The sequence below is a fragment of the Electrona antarctica genome (genome assembly GCF_951216825.1).
Source record: "Electrona antarctica genome assembly, chromosome: 7".
NCBI classification, from domain to species: Eukaryota; Metazoa; Chordata; class Actinopteri; order Myctophiformes; family Myctophidae; genus Electrona; species Electrona antarctica.
The window spans coordinates 25,645,727-25,662,667 of NC_136812.1; the positions used below are offsets into that span (position 1 = coordinate 25,645,727).

Here is a 16,941-nt window from a genome sequence, read left to right on the forward strand (position 1 = left end):
GAAATTCCCCCCTGTCAGGTGAAAAGAAGCAGCTTGGACTCCTCATGCATAGAAGGAGGCATGAGGTCAGTCCGCTGACCCCCCCAGGTTGGCAGAGGAAGTGTAGCGCCCAGGATTACATTAGATAATTGGCACTGGGTGAAAAAACTGGGTTGCAAAATCGTGGGATAAAATTTTAAGGAAAAAGATGAAAGCACCTTTTCTGTGAATTGGTGCCCTTTAGACAAGCACATGGTTGGCTAGTTGCTATTGCTAATGTATCAGTGCATCCTTGTCTGCTGTGCTCAGGTTCATGAGGAGTTCAAGCAGAACGTGGAGAACATTGGCATAGAGAACCTCATCCAGAAGTTTGCAGAACAGAAGGGCACTGGCAAGGACAGGCCAGGTACATTATGCTAGTATGTTATATTCGTTGGATGGTAGTAGGTAGACTCATGAATAAAGGTGACCTCGTTTGTGTCCATAGTTAGGGTACGATTCTGAGGAGATCATCAAGGGTAGCACTGAGATGAAAAACAAGCACGCCTGTCCTACAAAGGAAAGGCGAATGCGTGCAGTGCTCTAGAGTCAGCCATTTGCCTAGTTTCTAGTCAAGGCTGCCATTTCTCATGAAATAAAAAGGATAAACAACAATCTCTGCTGCTTATGTAATATTAAACTCATCACAAACACCCACATGCTTAACAGTCTGCTGCTCAGGGCAGTAGTGTTCACACTCACATACTCATGTTTTGAATTGATTTGTGTATTCAGAACTTGAATGTGCTTGATACATTCACACACAAATCAATTCAAAACATGAGTATGTATGAGGTGCGCATGCATTCTATTTCTTACCTTTTCTTTGCCTGGGTCTATTGTGGGATTGAATGCTGGCTGTGTAGCTCTGGCGGGCTTTGAAGAGTACATGACAGCTGTGGTGCCAGAGGGGGTAAAGAAGAGTCGAGGGAAAGCCTTCAGGATCCCTGGCCTGGGAAAGAGGGACAAGGACTCCACGTGAGTGGAACACACAAGCATTTGTTTTCACATAAATGACACTCACTCACTCACACTCAGCCCACCCATGGTCGCTTGCACTCACTCAATTTCATACCAACTTTACTTTGAGTTTGAATTATCTTCTGTGGATAGAAAATGTTACGGTTAGTACGTTTATCCATTCCACTGTCTCTCACTCACTCACTCACTCTCTCACACACACACACACACACACACACACACACACACACACACACACACACACACACACACACACACACACACACACACACACACACACACACACACACACACACACACACAGAGGGCTCTTCTGATATTAAATCCTGATCTGTCTTTCTCTGTATCTTCACAGAGACTCCGCGGTGACAGAGGCTCCAGTGAGTATTGAGGACAATTCACACCCAAACACTACATCTCCAAAACCCTCAACCCAATTATCAGTTCTTTGCAACCTCCACCCTCCTACACACTGATCTATCTAGTCTAGAGTGCATTTATTTTGTTTGGGATGTGAGCAGGAAGAGTGTCGATGGGTAGGGGAGCATTGTGTGTGGGGCTTTGGTTTGTGTATGCCTGCATGTGTTTTTGTTTGTCTGTAGTGTGTTTGTGGGTGGACTTGCATTTGTATATTTCTGTGCTTCCTGAGTGAGCTTTACCAGAACCTGTAAAGGGGAGGAGGCGGGTGAGAGGCAGCAGGCAGTCGTGTGTGAGTGATAATGACGCAACTGAGCGTGTCGGGTTACCCACTTTATTCTGGGCCTTCTGAGAAGGAAGGGGCTTCTGAGGTAAGGTGTGTGTGTGTGTGTGCGGCACTGTGCGCTAATGTGCATGCTTGCTTGCTTGCTTACGTGTAACAGCACGTGTGTGTGAGGCAGCTCCCAGGAGGCTTTGTAACAGACTGGAGCGCAAACATCTCTCTGGGGCCCCTGGATCTGTAATTGTGTTGGCTCACACCATTTTCAAATGCTTCCAAAATCAAGGCCTATGTACTTGCTGCTTAATTTTTTTAAATTAAAAAATATATTTTAAAGGGATTTAATATATTCTTGTAAATAGAATGTCAAACAGATGACAGCTGTGCTTGACTTTTAGGAGGCGGAAGTCGTTGTTTTTGCGGTAGCATTCCAAGGTTGTTGTAGAGTTGTCTGGCTTAAGAGACTAGTTTTAGATGTCTATTAGTATTTATTCCTCATGTAGTCCTATGGCAGAGAACCCCAACCAAACGGAAAACAACAAGGTTGACATCACATGCTAACTGCTAAAAAAGGGACGTTTTTAATTAAAGTACTATTAAATAGGCTACTGTTAATAACAAACTATAACAAAATAGTTGAATTACAGTGAAGAAAACTGCAACACTGTCATTGGGTTCATGGTGTTGAAGCAGTAGCTGCTGCTTGTTGGGCAGCATTGCCAGTTTGTTAATTGTGTCAACACTGTTAATGTCAGCCACTTAATTGGCTTAATGTTCAGTAATTGATCCCTGGATTGACTAGAGAAGTTGGTTTTCCTGTGTTTTCCATCATCACTGGGAGCATTGTTCACAAGCTTGATCTGTTATCTATAGAGTCTGGCTGTGATGGCTGTAGTAGTGACTTAAGCTCACTTGTGTTGCTCTCAGAATGTTCTGGCCAGATAAAGCGATACACTGCTGTGATGGCATGCTACACTTTTTACACTAAATCCAATACAAATCTAATTCCAAATGGATAATGTGTAAGAGAGGCAGCTGAGGTGCTACAGTAGTAGTAGGTCTCCATCTTGCTGACACAGCTGTGTGTGGTGTGTGGTGTGTGTGGTGTGTGGCGTGTGGTGTGTGGTGTGTGGTGTGTGTGTCCGTGCCCATACAGAACTCGCCCCTGGAAGTGGACGATGAAGGATTTGTCATCCGAGCCGACAGCAATCAGAATGATATCCTTTCACAGTTTTTCTTACAGGGCTTGTACTGTGAAACTCTCATTTATGCCATAATCATTTCATATCACCTACATTTCTTGCTAGCGGCGGGTCATATCGCTAACCACCACTTCTTTCACCACACCTTTATTTACCATTTACAACTGTGCACAGTATGACGCACCTTCACATGCTCACTAATAACAAAACTGTGTGCAAATGCAGTTCATCTACCTCAACAGGTCCTCTACGGCCAACTGGAGGTGAAGACATCCCTGAGACGTGCAGCGAAGCGCAGGCATGAGCATGCTGTAAGAACTGTCCAACCAGGTTCAACACACACCTGCCCCACATGTGGAAAAGTGTGCAGATCAGTAATTGGTCTTCACAGCCACATGAGATGGCATGAGCGCATGAAACCCCCCCTTCCCCCAGGAGATATGAAGTCATCATCGACAACGATGGACTGTCATAAGCAAGTGTGTGTGCTGTTTGTTAGGCTGCTCAACAGTGACACTTGGTGGTCAACCAACGCTATTGCCGTACTCATTTAGACATGCATACATGGGGACGGACACACATTGCTGTTCCTTGGAGTGGCTAGCACCACTCAAAAACATTGGTGCATTGCCATGCCATGCAATCATTTAGAGAATACTTCTTTCTTCAAAGATAAGTAATATTAAGCCCACTCACTGACATGTAGTGTAGTGTAGACTAGAGGAACATCTACAAGTCAATTAAACACTATCAGACCATTAGCTGAGTAGACCATTACGTGAGACTGTGAGACAGACATTTAAAAGGAGTTATTTATAAAGTAATTCGAGGGAGGTGAGGGGGGCAGCAGCATACACTTTGTTAGTATCGATTATTAAATGTGTTTCACTTGTGAAATGGTAGATTGCAAGTAAATGCTTATAAAAGTATATATAAAGATATTTTGTTGGACTTTTCTGCCTTTTAATGATATAGTACAGTAGGTAGGTGCAAAATTATTCTAACGACTTATTCTAACCACACATTTCAGAAGTGAAGACATTGAATCTGGTGGCCATTGAAAAACAGGCAGTGTATTTTCCATTGTATTTCCATCCATTCCATTGTCACATGCTACTTATAGCATATTGAAATTTAGAAAACTTTTCCTTATATAGGTTGTTAATGTTATAGTCACATATAACCCTCCACCAAAGTCCGCAACCTCGGTGTCATCCCTGCCACCCTCTCCTTCCAGCCCAATGTCAACCAGATCACCGAAACTGCCTTTTTCCACCTCTGCAACATCGCCCGCCTTTGTCCCATGCTATCACACACCGCCGCTGAGACACTCATTCATGCCTTTATCACATCCAGACTCGGCTACTGCAATAGCCTCCTGTACGGTGTCACCACCAAGGTGCTCCCTCAGGTCAAGCACTGCCAACCAACTGGATCCCCACAAGTCCAACAAGCGAACTTGGGGAGACCTTTTGCTCAATGCTCAATTGCTCAATGCTCACAGCCGGTCAGCAGGTGGATTCATGAATTCAGGCCAATAAAAAAAAAAAATATATATATATATATATACCAAATTTCCCACTTTGAACAACAAAAGCATGTTTGCTGTCAGACTATTGTGTAACTCGACGAACAATATGTATACCAATGCTGTATCTGTCCCTCATTATCTGCTTTACCAAACCAAATTACACACACACACACACACACACACACACACACACACACACACACACACACACACACACACACACACACAACAACAAGATGTTATAGTTGGCTCTTTGACAAAACGGTAACGTTACGTCAAGCACATTTGGTGCACTTATGTTATTCTGTGTGGTTTTTGTGTGTGAGTGCAATCGCGCACATCTGAGCTATGAGTTGTACTTTATTTGTGTCTATTCATATTGTATGTGTACTCACACCTATGTAGACATTTTGCTCTGCCTTCTTTCATTGTTTCTTGGTCATCCTAATCTAATTAGTCCCCCAAAGATGTAATTACACTTGTCTTTCCACATGGGGATTGCAGCGTGTGTCCAAATAGCAATATCCACCAACGAGTCAAGGTATAATAACATTCTTGCCTGCTGGCAAATAATCCACTGTCTGATGCGTTTGTGGCCATGTGCAATTGTTTTATATTTCATTTTACCCCTCTGAGCCCATGAGTGGTTTTCTTACGAGATGTCTGTCCTTTTAAACCACATGAACCTTAGAAAGAGATTTAGTTTAGTTTAGAGGTAGAGGGAGAGGAAGTACAAAGCCCTGGGAGACTTAAGAAATTACCTAGCAGCAGACATGTTTTCCTCATTTCTCTTCCTTTAATGGTTTTCTCTTGCTCTCGCTCCAGCAATGTTTTTCAGTGTTTTACGCCCACACTCACACCTTATATAAAAACACAGGGCGCCAGACAGTCGCCGTGTCCACTCAAAGCTAAATTGTTTTTCACAAGCTTGTGTTCCTTGACCCTCTGCTGTTCTCCATATACGCTGTGTTGAGGAGAAGGAGAAGGACAACAACTTCTACTCTAGCGACTCAGACTTTGACGACGAGGAGCCCAAGAAGTTCCACATCCAGATCCGACCGGTAGCCAGCAGCAGCCGCAACAATTCTGCTGCCACCGAGAAGGAGCTGAAAGCCACTGTGGGGGCTCTTACACTGCCTCCCAACAGAGCGGTATGGAAACTGTTATGTGTGCGTGTGCGTGTGTGCCATAGTTTGTCAGGGCATCTGTTGTCTGACTGCAAAACTGGCTCCATATGGACTCCTTTGGTAGCACCACTGGCATGCTATTCATCATCACAGTGTCTTCACTTAAATTCACAAAAGCAATAATCCAAACTGTACAGTGATTTCAATAGTTTACTCCAAAACAATTAACTTCTTCTTAAAAAGCTAGACTACAGCGGAAGTCTGGACTTTACTGTCTAACAGTTTAGAATTTAATCTTGCAATTTGAATTAAACGAAAGTTCATTGTATTAAACTCTTCCCTTTGCAATGTTTGACTTTCAGGTGTCAGTCAAGCGACATCTCTCCAGTAAGTTTCTTGCTTCTTTCCTCGTAAAGACAAAGGGTATATTTGTAAGGGATGTAAATGCATTTATTTACTTTTATAAACATTGAATGAATATAAATATCGGTAATACAGTTTGCTTTATCTGCGTTGCCATTTGATATCAGTTGTCTCCTGTCTCTACACTTAAGGAAACTCCAGTACAGCAGGAGGCCGTTCAGAAGGAGAGGGGGAGGGTGCTTCTCACAGGGGTTAGTCTCTCTTTGACTTTACTTTCGTTTTCTTCTCCGGCTCCCCAGCACAAACGTGCTTCCTCCTCTGTTTTACTATTGTTGTTTATCTGAGGTTGTAATGGGCACAAGAAATGAGGCAGCCTCCATTTGACCTTTTAAGACCTTCGATAGGAGGGGCTAAAAACGATTTAAACTTTGTGCTACTTTTGTGCATGAAGTAGGGCTTTACTTTACAAAAAGAACATACAAATTTGAAACTTCGTTGTTATACGTATAACAACCTATAGGCTTTCCAGTTCTAAATGGGTTCATTAAAAATCTATATCCACGCATCGCTTTTAATTGTGCAGTGGACTACTTTAACAAACAAACAAAAAACTAGCATGACATCTTGGCTTTATGAGACTGTTTATGATAATGAGAACCGGGGCAGAGAAGACTGTTGGCAGGAACTGCAGTAACATTGGGAGTACCGTTGACGTTGTCTTATGCCAATGTACCACTACACTGTAAAATCTGGAGTATTCAAAATGGACCCGTAATGGTACAATCTGGAGTGTTTATTTCATAGGGTTCATTTTTACACTTGGTTTGTTAATTGAACGCTCCAGCTTTTATTGTGTTCATGTCCCCTCACACCCAGACACTCATTCATGCATCATTGGTTCAGTGAGGAGGAGGCTGCTGCTGCTGTCTCTCTGCCTCTGGCTAGCTTAGCCCCCGCGTATTCCTCCTCTGTAAAATAGTTGGCTGACCTTGGAAGAATGGATGCCCTCTCACTCCCACCCAGCCCTCTGCTACTGCTCCCACAACCATGCTTGATCACCCAGAGATTAGCTCACTTCCTGTAGGTAAGGTGAGGGCGGGATGCTGCTAGCCGCAGTTATTTACAGCAGAGCAGAGATTCACTCTCTCGCTCTTTCTCTCTCTCATGAATTGATTCCAGGGGAGACGTGATTAAGGATGAGCGTGGGCGTGATTAAAGCAGTTATATAAGTGTCTGTGGAGGTGTGGTGCTAAGCGAGGCCATGCTAATGGCTGGTATTTATCACTGAAGGTAATGGTTGATGGGTATTCTCTCTCGGAAGGAGGGAGACCTGGAGAGATGAGACCTCTCCATGGTCCCCTCCTTCCCCCTCCCCCCTCTTAGCTCTGACTAATCGCACCGTTGCTGATTAGATTTGATTAAGGTACAAGCTCCAATTAAATTCCGTGTGTGTGTGTGTGTGTGTGTGCGTGTGCGTGTGCGTGTGCGTGTGCGTGTGTCCTTGCAGATGGAGAACAGGATGGTCTACGGAGGTCCACCTCCAGTCCTGATCATAGCAGGTAGCTCTCGCCATCTGTTGTTCTGTTTGCTCTCCTGTCTGCTTCTTTCACAGGACACCATCAGTCTCTTTTAAACTCCATCCATTCCATATTGATGTCTTTAATCAACATGTTGTTGAGAGATGGGTACAGTTGGGGGTCTTTTTTGATTGCACCTGTCATGTTGTCTTTCAAGTGCATATCAAACTGTGTCCTTGCTGCCATCTTGTCTCAACTCTTCCCCTCGAACCCTTTAGCCCTGTTTGTTCTTTCCTGATTGTTTTGCTGTGGCTCAGTTGCTTTGCTAAGTCATTCCTGTCTCTCTGTGACTTCCTCTCTTAACTCCCCCCCCCCCCCCCCCCCCCCACACACACCCATGCCATCTGCCCCCAGTGGTATTGTGCAGTGTAACACGAGTGTGACATGAACTCTTTATCTTATTGTATCTGTCTTCCATCATCCTTTGTTCACTCTACAGTCTTCTACACAATCGCTCACATTCACTCTGTCCTACCTGAAATGAATTCTGCTTCTTTACTTAGGTTGAACTCTACAGTATCTGGATCAGACAGTCTGTTTGGACCTCCGTTGGAGTCAGCGTTCAAGTCCAAAAGCTTTGCCGGACGAGAACAACTCAGAGAGCAAAGTACTTTTGGTCCATCCGAATGTACGTTAAATTCCCTCCATTTCATTTTCGAATCCATTTTCATAAAGGGAAGAATACAAAAGATAAGAGTAAAGTGGTTGGATGGCAGTTTAGTGGGGAACATAATGGCCAGTGTTGATTTAATTTGGTGGGTTTCATATAACTGTAATCTTCCCTTGGAGTTAAATTAATTGCAATGCAATCTTGTTGTTGTGTTCTCTGTTGGTATTGTGCTGATACAGTGTCATGCGTTTCCCAGATGCTGCCTTCTCATCTGATTCCTCCTCTCCTGAAAATGTGGAGGATTCTGGACTGGACTCGCCGTCCCATCAGACCCTGGGGCCCTCTCCTGAACCCACGGGTTGGGCGGCGTGGCCTCCCACTTCACAGACTAAAGAACAGACCCACAGTCGTGGACGAACCTCAGACCCATTTCTCTCCGCTTTCCGAGACCCCTCTCCGGCACGCAGCTCCCAGCCCCAGGAGGACGCCTCAGGCGTCTGGTCGGTGGCACCGCCCCGCTCCGTGGACCCCTCATCCGTGGACCCCTCATCCCAGCGGTTCCCTGCCTTCTCTCAGTCCCTGCCCAAACATGAGATAGAGGCGTCTGTGTGGAACTGTAAACACATCCCTCCGGAGGACCCCTTCTTGGCTGCTTTTGAGAGGACGATTGCCCCGGAGACCTTGCCGCCATCTGACGCCTGGGCACCCACAGCACCACGCCCTACCCGGGAAGGCAGGGGGATAGAAGTGCGCAAGGACCCATTCTCCATTACGCTCTCGGATACCAAGACTCTCCCTGCCCCCGCCTCGTCGTCGTCTACCTCCAATCGTAAAGAGCGAGACAGAAAACGTGACAGGAGCGCCCCACCGCCATTGTCTCCTGACGACCCGTTTGCCATAACTATGATTGGCAGTCCCACACATCAGTCAACTCTAGCTGCTGTGTCTGTGATCACGCCTCCTCACAACAATAGCAGCAATGGTACCGGCAACAGACTGGCTTCAAGTGCCAGCTGTGGCTCTTTACCTCCAGCCCAGCCCAAGAAGGAGCCGGGCCACTGGAACTCTGTCCACAACCCCTTCAGTGAGGGTGGTCCTGGTTCGGGGGCTCAGGCCCTCAGCGGCTCTACCGCCAAGGAGGAGGGAGGCGAGAGGAGGAAGCATCGTTCATCAGACAGTGAGCCGCGCAGGAATGCCCCGCCCCTCACACGGCATTCTGGGCCGCAGGAGGACCTTTGTTTTTCGACAGACAAAGATCAAGACTGCCTGGATCTGAATGCTCAGTTGCCCTGCAATATGGGCCCACACAAAGGTACTTATCTCTGATTGAATAATGCTCAGTTGCCCTGCAATATGGGCCCACACAAGGGTACTTATCTCTGATTGAATATCATCAAATCACTCAAACGTCCTTAGCTTCTTAAGCCATTTTGGGCGGGAACCCCTTTTGGTGTTAGCATTATGTTATGCTTTAGCTATTGAAAAATAGCAGATCTACAAGCTCATAGCGCGCCACCGAGTGGTGCGCTATGAGCTTGTATCGTTTTTATTTTTGAAAAATCGAAGAACGACTGACATAGAAACATAGCTTTTTCAGGATGTAGAAGTCATTTTTAGAATCTGATCTCAGGACAAAATGGGTTAATTTAAACATAGTAATATATTAGAATGCAAGACTATTTCATTAGTACTGCGCCCACTTAGTGAAACACTTCATGGTGTTAATTGTTCAAGAAAATGCCATTAATTTAGTCGAGGCATTCATATACAATTCTTGAACTTGCTGAATCATGCAGTCACCCTAGAGTTGATTGAGGTCATAATATGAGGTCAATATATATTACAAAATGTACGCTTTATATCATCAATTACATATTATGTAACTGATGATATAAGCGTACATTCTCTAAAGCCAGACTACCTTCATAATAATATCTCTGATTTGTGTATGCAAATATCAAACCAGTCTGAAATACCCTGTTCACAGTAGTAGTACTGTGCTGTTTGTGTGTGTTCTGCTGAATCAATACAAGTGGAATATCCTCCATTCCTACCTGTGGTGCCGTCTCATCTGGCCATGTAGACCCAACAGGGCTCTGAACGCAACCCTTTGACTTTTACAACATAGCTGCCTCTTGATCTTGTTTTTTTACCGTTTCATTCAGATTGTTCCTGTCTTTGTCTTTCTGGCCGTCTAATTCTGCCTACTACGCAGGTTCCAAGCACGGCTTCAGACAGGACAGTGCTGAGGTGCTTGTGGCTGCCCCCCCAAGGCCGACCCGGGCCAGGAGAACCTCAGGCCGACTCAGCGGCTGCGAGAGAGTAAACCTATGCCCTTTTACTATGACATTATATTTATTTGTGTCCGGCTAGGCATTGTGTCCGGCTAGGTCAGTCTCTAGGTCGTGTAGCCTGTTTATATTAGATAAGAAAAAGAGGTTGCACATCAACAATGGGTTTTCTCAGTGGAGTGCTAGACCCAAATCCAGTATACATATCAAAAGAAGGAATTTAAATTTGGGAAAAGAATCCCAAAAAGGTAGCACATCCTACATTTAAAATCAATGGAGGAAGAACCTGCATTTCCACTTTTTTTATTGGCACACATCAAGATTCAACTCGCTATAGTTTATACACAAGGTCAGAGTTGACCTGGCTACATCTGAAATCTCAACTTTTAATCCTATTAATGTAAAAACATGAGGACGTGGCCATCTACAGCCTATTATGAAATGGTCAACACTGAACTGTCTGTAATTGCCAAATAAATTGCCACTTCGATTCACTTTTATTTTTAATTATAATGAACTGACGTGTGCATGCATGAATACTGATTGGCTGTGAGTGACTTGAGTATCTATCACAGATTGGTTGTGAAGGAGCTTGGACTCGTCTTCTTATTGCTTGTCTGTGGGAGAGAGAATGCATCTATCTAGGAAGTATTTTATTGACCTTGTTGAATCTTGCCCCTGACCATTCCATATTACAAAGAAAAAACAAAATAAATAAATGGCAAAACCCCTTTAGAAATAAACTAAAACTTACTTGAAATTTGAAAACAAAGTCAAAAATAAATAAAAATGCCACACTAACCTGTTTGTTTCCTGTGTGTTCCAGTCCAGGTCACTGTGCTCCTCTCCTCTGCCGGAGCCCAGTCCTCCCCTCACCTCCTCCTCGTCCTCCAGCCCCAGTGAATGGGGGCCCCAGACCACCAGGGAAAATGAGTGGGGGGCCCAGAACCGTGCCCCCAGCCCTGCCAGAGGGGGGCAGGCCTCACCGGTACCATTCCAGCACCAGGAAGTCCCCCAAAGACATAGTAAGTCATCTAAGCTTAAATAAAATGTAATTTAACTATTAGTAATACCTCTGTAGATATATTTTTCCCTTGACTCCAGGCTAAATTGTTACAGTATGCATATCTCTGCAGAAACCAAAATATTGGCTTTTCGGGGAAAAAAGAAAACATTTTTTAGACTAATCAATGTTTGTATGATGACTATACATTGTATGATACTTGAAGGTGTCCTTACATTATTATTATCACTTTAGCCAAATATATCTTAAGTTGAGAGGTTTTTGAAAATTAATGTGGAGAGACTTTTTCCGTCTGACTTCATTCCAATCAATCGGAGAAAAAACACCTAACTCCACAAGTTGGAGTTAGATGATTTGACCAACAGTTTGAGACTTTTCAATGGTTAAATATTTGTAAAACCCACAGTTATTTCATAAAGGGTGTCCAATAGCACTGATAGAAAAAAGGTTACTGCCCGACAGTGACTATATACATATCAGTAACCCTGAGTCACCCTCAAACCTCAGGACTTTTGTGCTTTATAGCTGTTGACTTACATTATTGCAATATACTACACTACCACTACCCACAGTGCACCTGTCGCGAGGTCCGAGCCCCATCTCCCTCAGTACCCAGGAGGCTTGGCCGGTGGCAACGGCCATAACGGAATACATCAACGCCTACTTCAAGGGTGGACAACATAACCGGTCAGGACTTTTTCAATTCTAACTAGTTGATTAGTAGAAGATACCTTGGAGCATATGTTTTGTCCTTAATGACTGAAACGTACTGTGAAATGTTTTCAATTAAACAAAAGGTATTTTTGATAAAACAATCCATGTGTTTTTGTTACAACAGTGGAAATGCATTGTAATATATATTACCGCTACGTATTTTTAAGTTATTACATAGCGTTTCTTATAACGTAGCTGTTACGTTCCAAAATATCCTCAACACTAGAACCCTACAGCATTCATTGTTGGGCAGTAGTTACATTTTTGTTTCAAACTGAATTCTAGTTTGTTGACTTTTTTTCATAAGTGTAGCTAAATGGCCTCTGGCAATGGCTATTTGGCCAGAGGCTATGGCTGTTTGGGGTATTAAACGACAACTCCACTTTATCTCTCACTCTGTATCTGTTGGTGTGAATTGGTGACTCTGATAAGTCCCTCCCCAACCCGTCCTTGTCCAATAGGCACGTTAGCAGCGAGGAGACAGGGCAAGCTGTCCTTCTCCCCCATAGAGATGCATGTTAAATGACGGGATTTATCCATATAAATAATCAATCATTTCAGTAGCAAGAGCATCGAAATGTATTCTAAATCTAGTCAACCATTGCCATATTTAAATAAACTAGAAATACAAGGAAATGACAGATAGATAAGAGGGAGAAATCAACTTTTAACGACCACCAGACAGGAGTTTTCATGTTGCATGGTAAGACTAAGGTCATTAGTATTATTGCCCTCACCTGGGTGGGTCAGTCGTGTAACTTTCTCGACGTTAAGCCGTGTATACAGTATTTTCAACAACACAGCCATGCAAAATAACATTGACAGCTATGAGGTGGAAAAGGCTTGACCTGCATAGCAACAGTTGCTAATCTATTTGCATTGGCATTGGACAATCACTTTTTGGGGTGGGATTTAGTGAAGGGCTAATTGAGTCCTGAATGAAATATATGGCTGAGATTTTGTCCCATGATTCCATCACTGGCTTTGAACAGTTCCATAGTAGTGTATGCCGGATGATGTACAATGGAGTCAAGGAAGTAAAACTTCCTTTACTCTGACATGTATGAGAGTCTCTGTGCTGCACCCCTGTACAAGTAAGAGACCGTCACCGAGCAAGAATCTGACCTAGGCCCAGACCCACTAAGCCTGAAAGAATGTGGATTTGTTCAAAATAGAATCTAACTGCTTATTTTCCTGCGATATTTGAATGCATCTTGTGTGTGTGTGTGTGTGGTGTGCTTTTTCCATCCTCCAGCTGCCTTGTGAAGATCACAGGAGACCTGACCATGTCCTTCCCTGCAGGCATCACTCGTATCTTCACAGCCAACCCTAACGCTCCTGTCCTCAGCTTCCGATTGCTTAATATTTCCAGGGTGGATCACTTTCTGCCCAATCAAAAGTTGCTTTACAGGTACTGGTAAAATGTTTTGCGTGTGTCTGCAATACATGATTGTCACTGCTGTGGGTTTGCATGTCTCTGTATGTACAGTATCTGAGCAAATTATCCATCCAGTGTGTAGATAATAATGTTGAGAACATGGATGTTCAAAAGTTGTAATGTAGTTTTAACCACTTAAGACTTAAAAATATAATAGTAATGATGATAATAATAATAATTTAGTCCCCCTTGGGATATTTTTGTTACTGTAGATTTGTATATACATACAGTATGTGAAACTACTAAACTAGACCACTCTGCATTTACCCATCCTAACTATTAGGAGCAGTGGGTGCTATTAATAGGCAGAATATATATTCTATATTCTTCGTCACCCGAACAAGTCGTGAAAATAGCCGATCTAGAAGCTCATAACAGGTTGCGATGCAACGCGCTGTGAGCTTACTTTAGCTTTCACCAGGTTGAAACTAAAGTCAATGGTCAATCCTCCAATATCTGTGTCTACAGTGATCCATCTCAAAGTGACCCAAACACCAGGGACTTCTGGTTCAACATGCAGGCTCTCCAGCTCTACCTACAGAGAGAGGCTGAACTCAACCCCCAGGCCTCCTACTATAACGTAGGCCTGCTCAAGTACCAGGTCAGTGTACCGCTAACAGTGTTCACATTTGACATGACTGACGTGATTGTTGTCTCTGCCAGGGAGATTATGTTTGCATTCCTATCCATCTCTGTGTGTATCCGTACGCGAGCATCTAATCTCCAACACCGTTGGACTGAACAGCGTGAAACTTTGCAAACTTTGCGTTCCTGAGATATGGCATTCACTCCGGGTTGGCAGTGGCTCAGGGCTAGAGTATCAGGTAGAGCAGCCAGATGGCGATCGCGGGCTCCCCCAGAGTTAGTGTCAAAGTGTCCTTGAGCAAGACTCAACCCCTAATTGCTCCCAATGTGCAGGCTGGTTCCTTGCATGGTTTCCTCTGCCATCGGTGTGAATGTAATGCAATGTAAAGCGCCTTGGATAAAGGCGCTATATAAATGAACTATTTACCATTTCCGGTGGCACGTAACTATGTACTTACCCCAGACGGAGTACCTGAAAATATAATAGCGGATTTTTGACAAATCTGTAAAAGTCCACTACTCTGATCAAATTGAAATTAAACAGATCCCAGTCCTGCTCTGTAAAAATATTTAAATGCTCTCATCATGGTAACGCCGGGACAATGCTCCACACTTCACAAACTCTTCTCCCTTCTGGCTCCAAAACTATGGAATGCACTTCCCATTACAATCAGAACTGCAGCCTCACTCCCAATCTTCTGCCATAGTCTGAAAACCCACCTTTTCAGACTCCATCATGGCCCGTAGCACTTGCCCTAGCCCCTTAGATAGCACTTTATGTAGACTTAGATAGCATTTTATACAGACTTATAGCATGTTACGTAGACTGCACTAGAATTGCATTTTATGTAGTCATAGCACTTTATAGTATATAGTATAGTATAGTATGTATAGTTTATATGTATAGTTGCATTATATAGATATTCCACTGTTACGTTCTTAGCTTACGCATGTTTCACAACTACTTTTTATGTATGTGATGTATTGCCATGCTTTTTGTTCTTGCTTAATGTAAATCGCTCTGGATTAAGAGATCTGCACATAAATTGTATGTGTACAGAATGATTCACTTAATGAGTTTTGCACCTGCCCTAAACAAATTTTTTCAAGTGTTCAAAAGTTACGTATCTATGTGCAAAACGACTAACATGAATATCAGTGTATTTACATCACTAACTCGCAAACTCTGTAGCCTGACACCTTTTCATTTTCACCTTCATTTATATTCAGCAGTTCTTTGCTAAAGTGTAACAATTTATTTTAATCTCCCTTTAGGTGTCATCCCAGGACCCGGGCCGGGCTCCTCTCTTGCTGTCGGCTGAATGCCAGCGCAGCGGCACTGTGACCCGGGTCTCTTTGGATTACCACTGCTGCCCAGCCACAGCGCCCTCCACCCAGCTCACTGCTGTGCAGGTGCTGCTGCCCCTGGACCACACCGCCACAGACCTGCAGTGCCAGCCCCCTGCATCCTGGTGAGGGAAGCTTCAGCAAGGACCCCCCCCCAAATGAATATATATATATATAGACGTGTAAAAATACACCATCAAACTTTCAGATGCTGTTTCTCTCCCAGAGTGGAGGAAGAATGCTCAAGATTTGTATTGTGATCTCTCGCCCTTGAAATATATAATCCTTGGTTGGGTGTGAACAATAATAGCAATTCAAAGCAGTTGTCCTCAAAACCACACCTGCAGTGGCTGTCATAAGACCGGCGGGAGCGCTCTATATGAGCCTGATTCGCTGCGTTCCGGGAATTTGTTTTGTCACGAGAAGCGAAGTGAGAAATAAAACTCAGCTGAACGTAGCAAGCAGGCTGGAATCCAGGCTAACCCGTGAGTCCTGTGAGGTCAGTCCGCTGCCCCCCCCAGGTTGGCAGAGGAAGTGTAGCGCCCAGGATTACATTAAATAATTGACACTGGGTGAAAAAATGGGTTGCAAAATCGTGAAATAAAAGATTTAGAAAGAAAAAAAAGATTGCTTTGAAAATAGCAGATCCGGACAAGATAATTATTATCTTGTCCGGACGAGATAATAATTATCTTGTCCGGACGAGATAATATCTTGTCCGGACGAGATAATATCTTGTACGGACGAGATATTATCTTGTACGGAAGAGATATTATCTTGTACGGAAGAGATATTATCTTGTACGGACAAGATAAAATATATTTTGAATGCATGGCCATTCAGGGGCTCCGTAGATCTACAAGGTCACAACGTGTTGCATTGTGGTACTTTGGGAGCTTTTAGATTGGCGATTTTCAAATAACTAATTTGGCTGGAGACCCCCCCCCCCCCCCCCCCCCACACACTTTGAAGGTCAGGGTTACAGTAGCTGTGGTCGAAGTTCTAAACTAGATGGGCAAAAAAAAGAAGAAAGAAATCGGCAGAAAATCGACCGGTACATTTTTGGCAGTTTTTATTTTTTTCTGTCTGGGTAAACATAATAATTAGGGTCTAAAAAAAGAAAAGAAAAAATCTGCAAAAAAGAAAACTGACTATGCTGGATAAAAATATCCTCGCTGATTAAGAAGAGAATGAGTGGCCTTTACTGCATGTCTTCCCCCCCATCTCTCTCCCCATTTCCTGTCAGCCTACTGTCTGTCCCTCCATAAAAAATATAAAATAAAGGCGAAAGCCACAAAAAAAAAACATTAAAAAAAAAAGAAAGAAGAGAATGAGTGAGTGTGAGAGAGACGGGACAGAAATAATGGGTGGGAGGGATGTAGAAATGACTGCGACAGACAGATGAAGGAATGGATTTATTTAATACTTTATTAACA

General features: G+C 43.6%; 1 protein-coding gene across 1 annotated transcript in view; it reads left to right on the forward strand.

The window, feature by feature from the left end:
* fcho1 (FCH and mu domain containing endocytic adaptor 1) overlaps positions 1 to 16,941 on the forward strand; it is a 55,272-nt gene that overhangs the window by 31,156 nt on the left and 7,175 nt on the right. The window contains exons 9-24 of the mRNA XM_079506344.1: positions 289 to 385; positions 885 to 996; positions 1,355 to 1,379; positions 2,853 to 2,913; positions 5,393 to 5,580; positions 5,919 to 5,943; positions 6,111 to 6,170; positions 7,427 to 7,478; positions 8,000 to 8,124; positions 8,363 to 9,418; positions 10,322 to 10,428; positions 11,224 to 11,422; positions 11,994 to 12,108; positions 13,391 to 13,546; positions 14,042 to 14,174; positions 15,434 to 15,630. Of these exons, the coding sequence (XP_079362470.1) occupies positions 289 to 385; positions 885 to 996; positions 1,355 to 1,379; positions 2,853 to 2,913; positions 5,393 to 5,580; positions 5,919 to 5,943; positions 6,111 to 6,170; positions 7,427 to 7,478; positions 8,000 to 8,124; positions 8,363 to 9,418; positions 10,322 to 10,428; positions 11,224 to 11,422; positions 11,994 to 12,108; positions 13,391 to 13,546; positions 14,042 to 14,174; positions 15,434 to 15,630 (2,708 nt within the window). The remainder of the gene's footprint in view (positions 1 to 288; positions 386 to 884; positions 997 to 1,354; positions 1,380 to 2,852; positions 2,914 to 5,392; positions 5,581 to 5,918; positions 5,944 to 6,110; positions 6,171 to 7,426; positions 7,479 to 7,999; positions 8,125 to 8,362; positions 9,419 to 10,321; positions 10,429 to 11,223; positions 11,423 to 11,993; positions 12,109 to 13,390; positions 13,547 to 14,041; positions 14,175 to 15,433; positions 15,631 to 16,941) is intronic.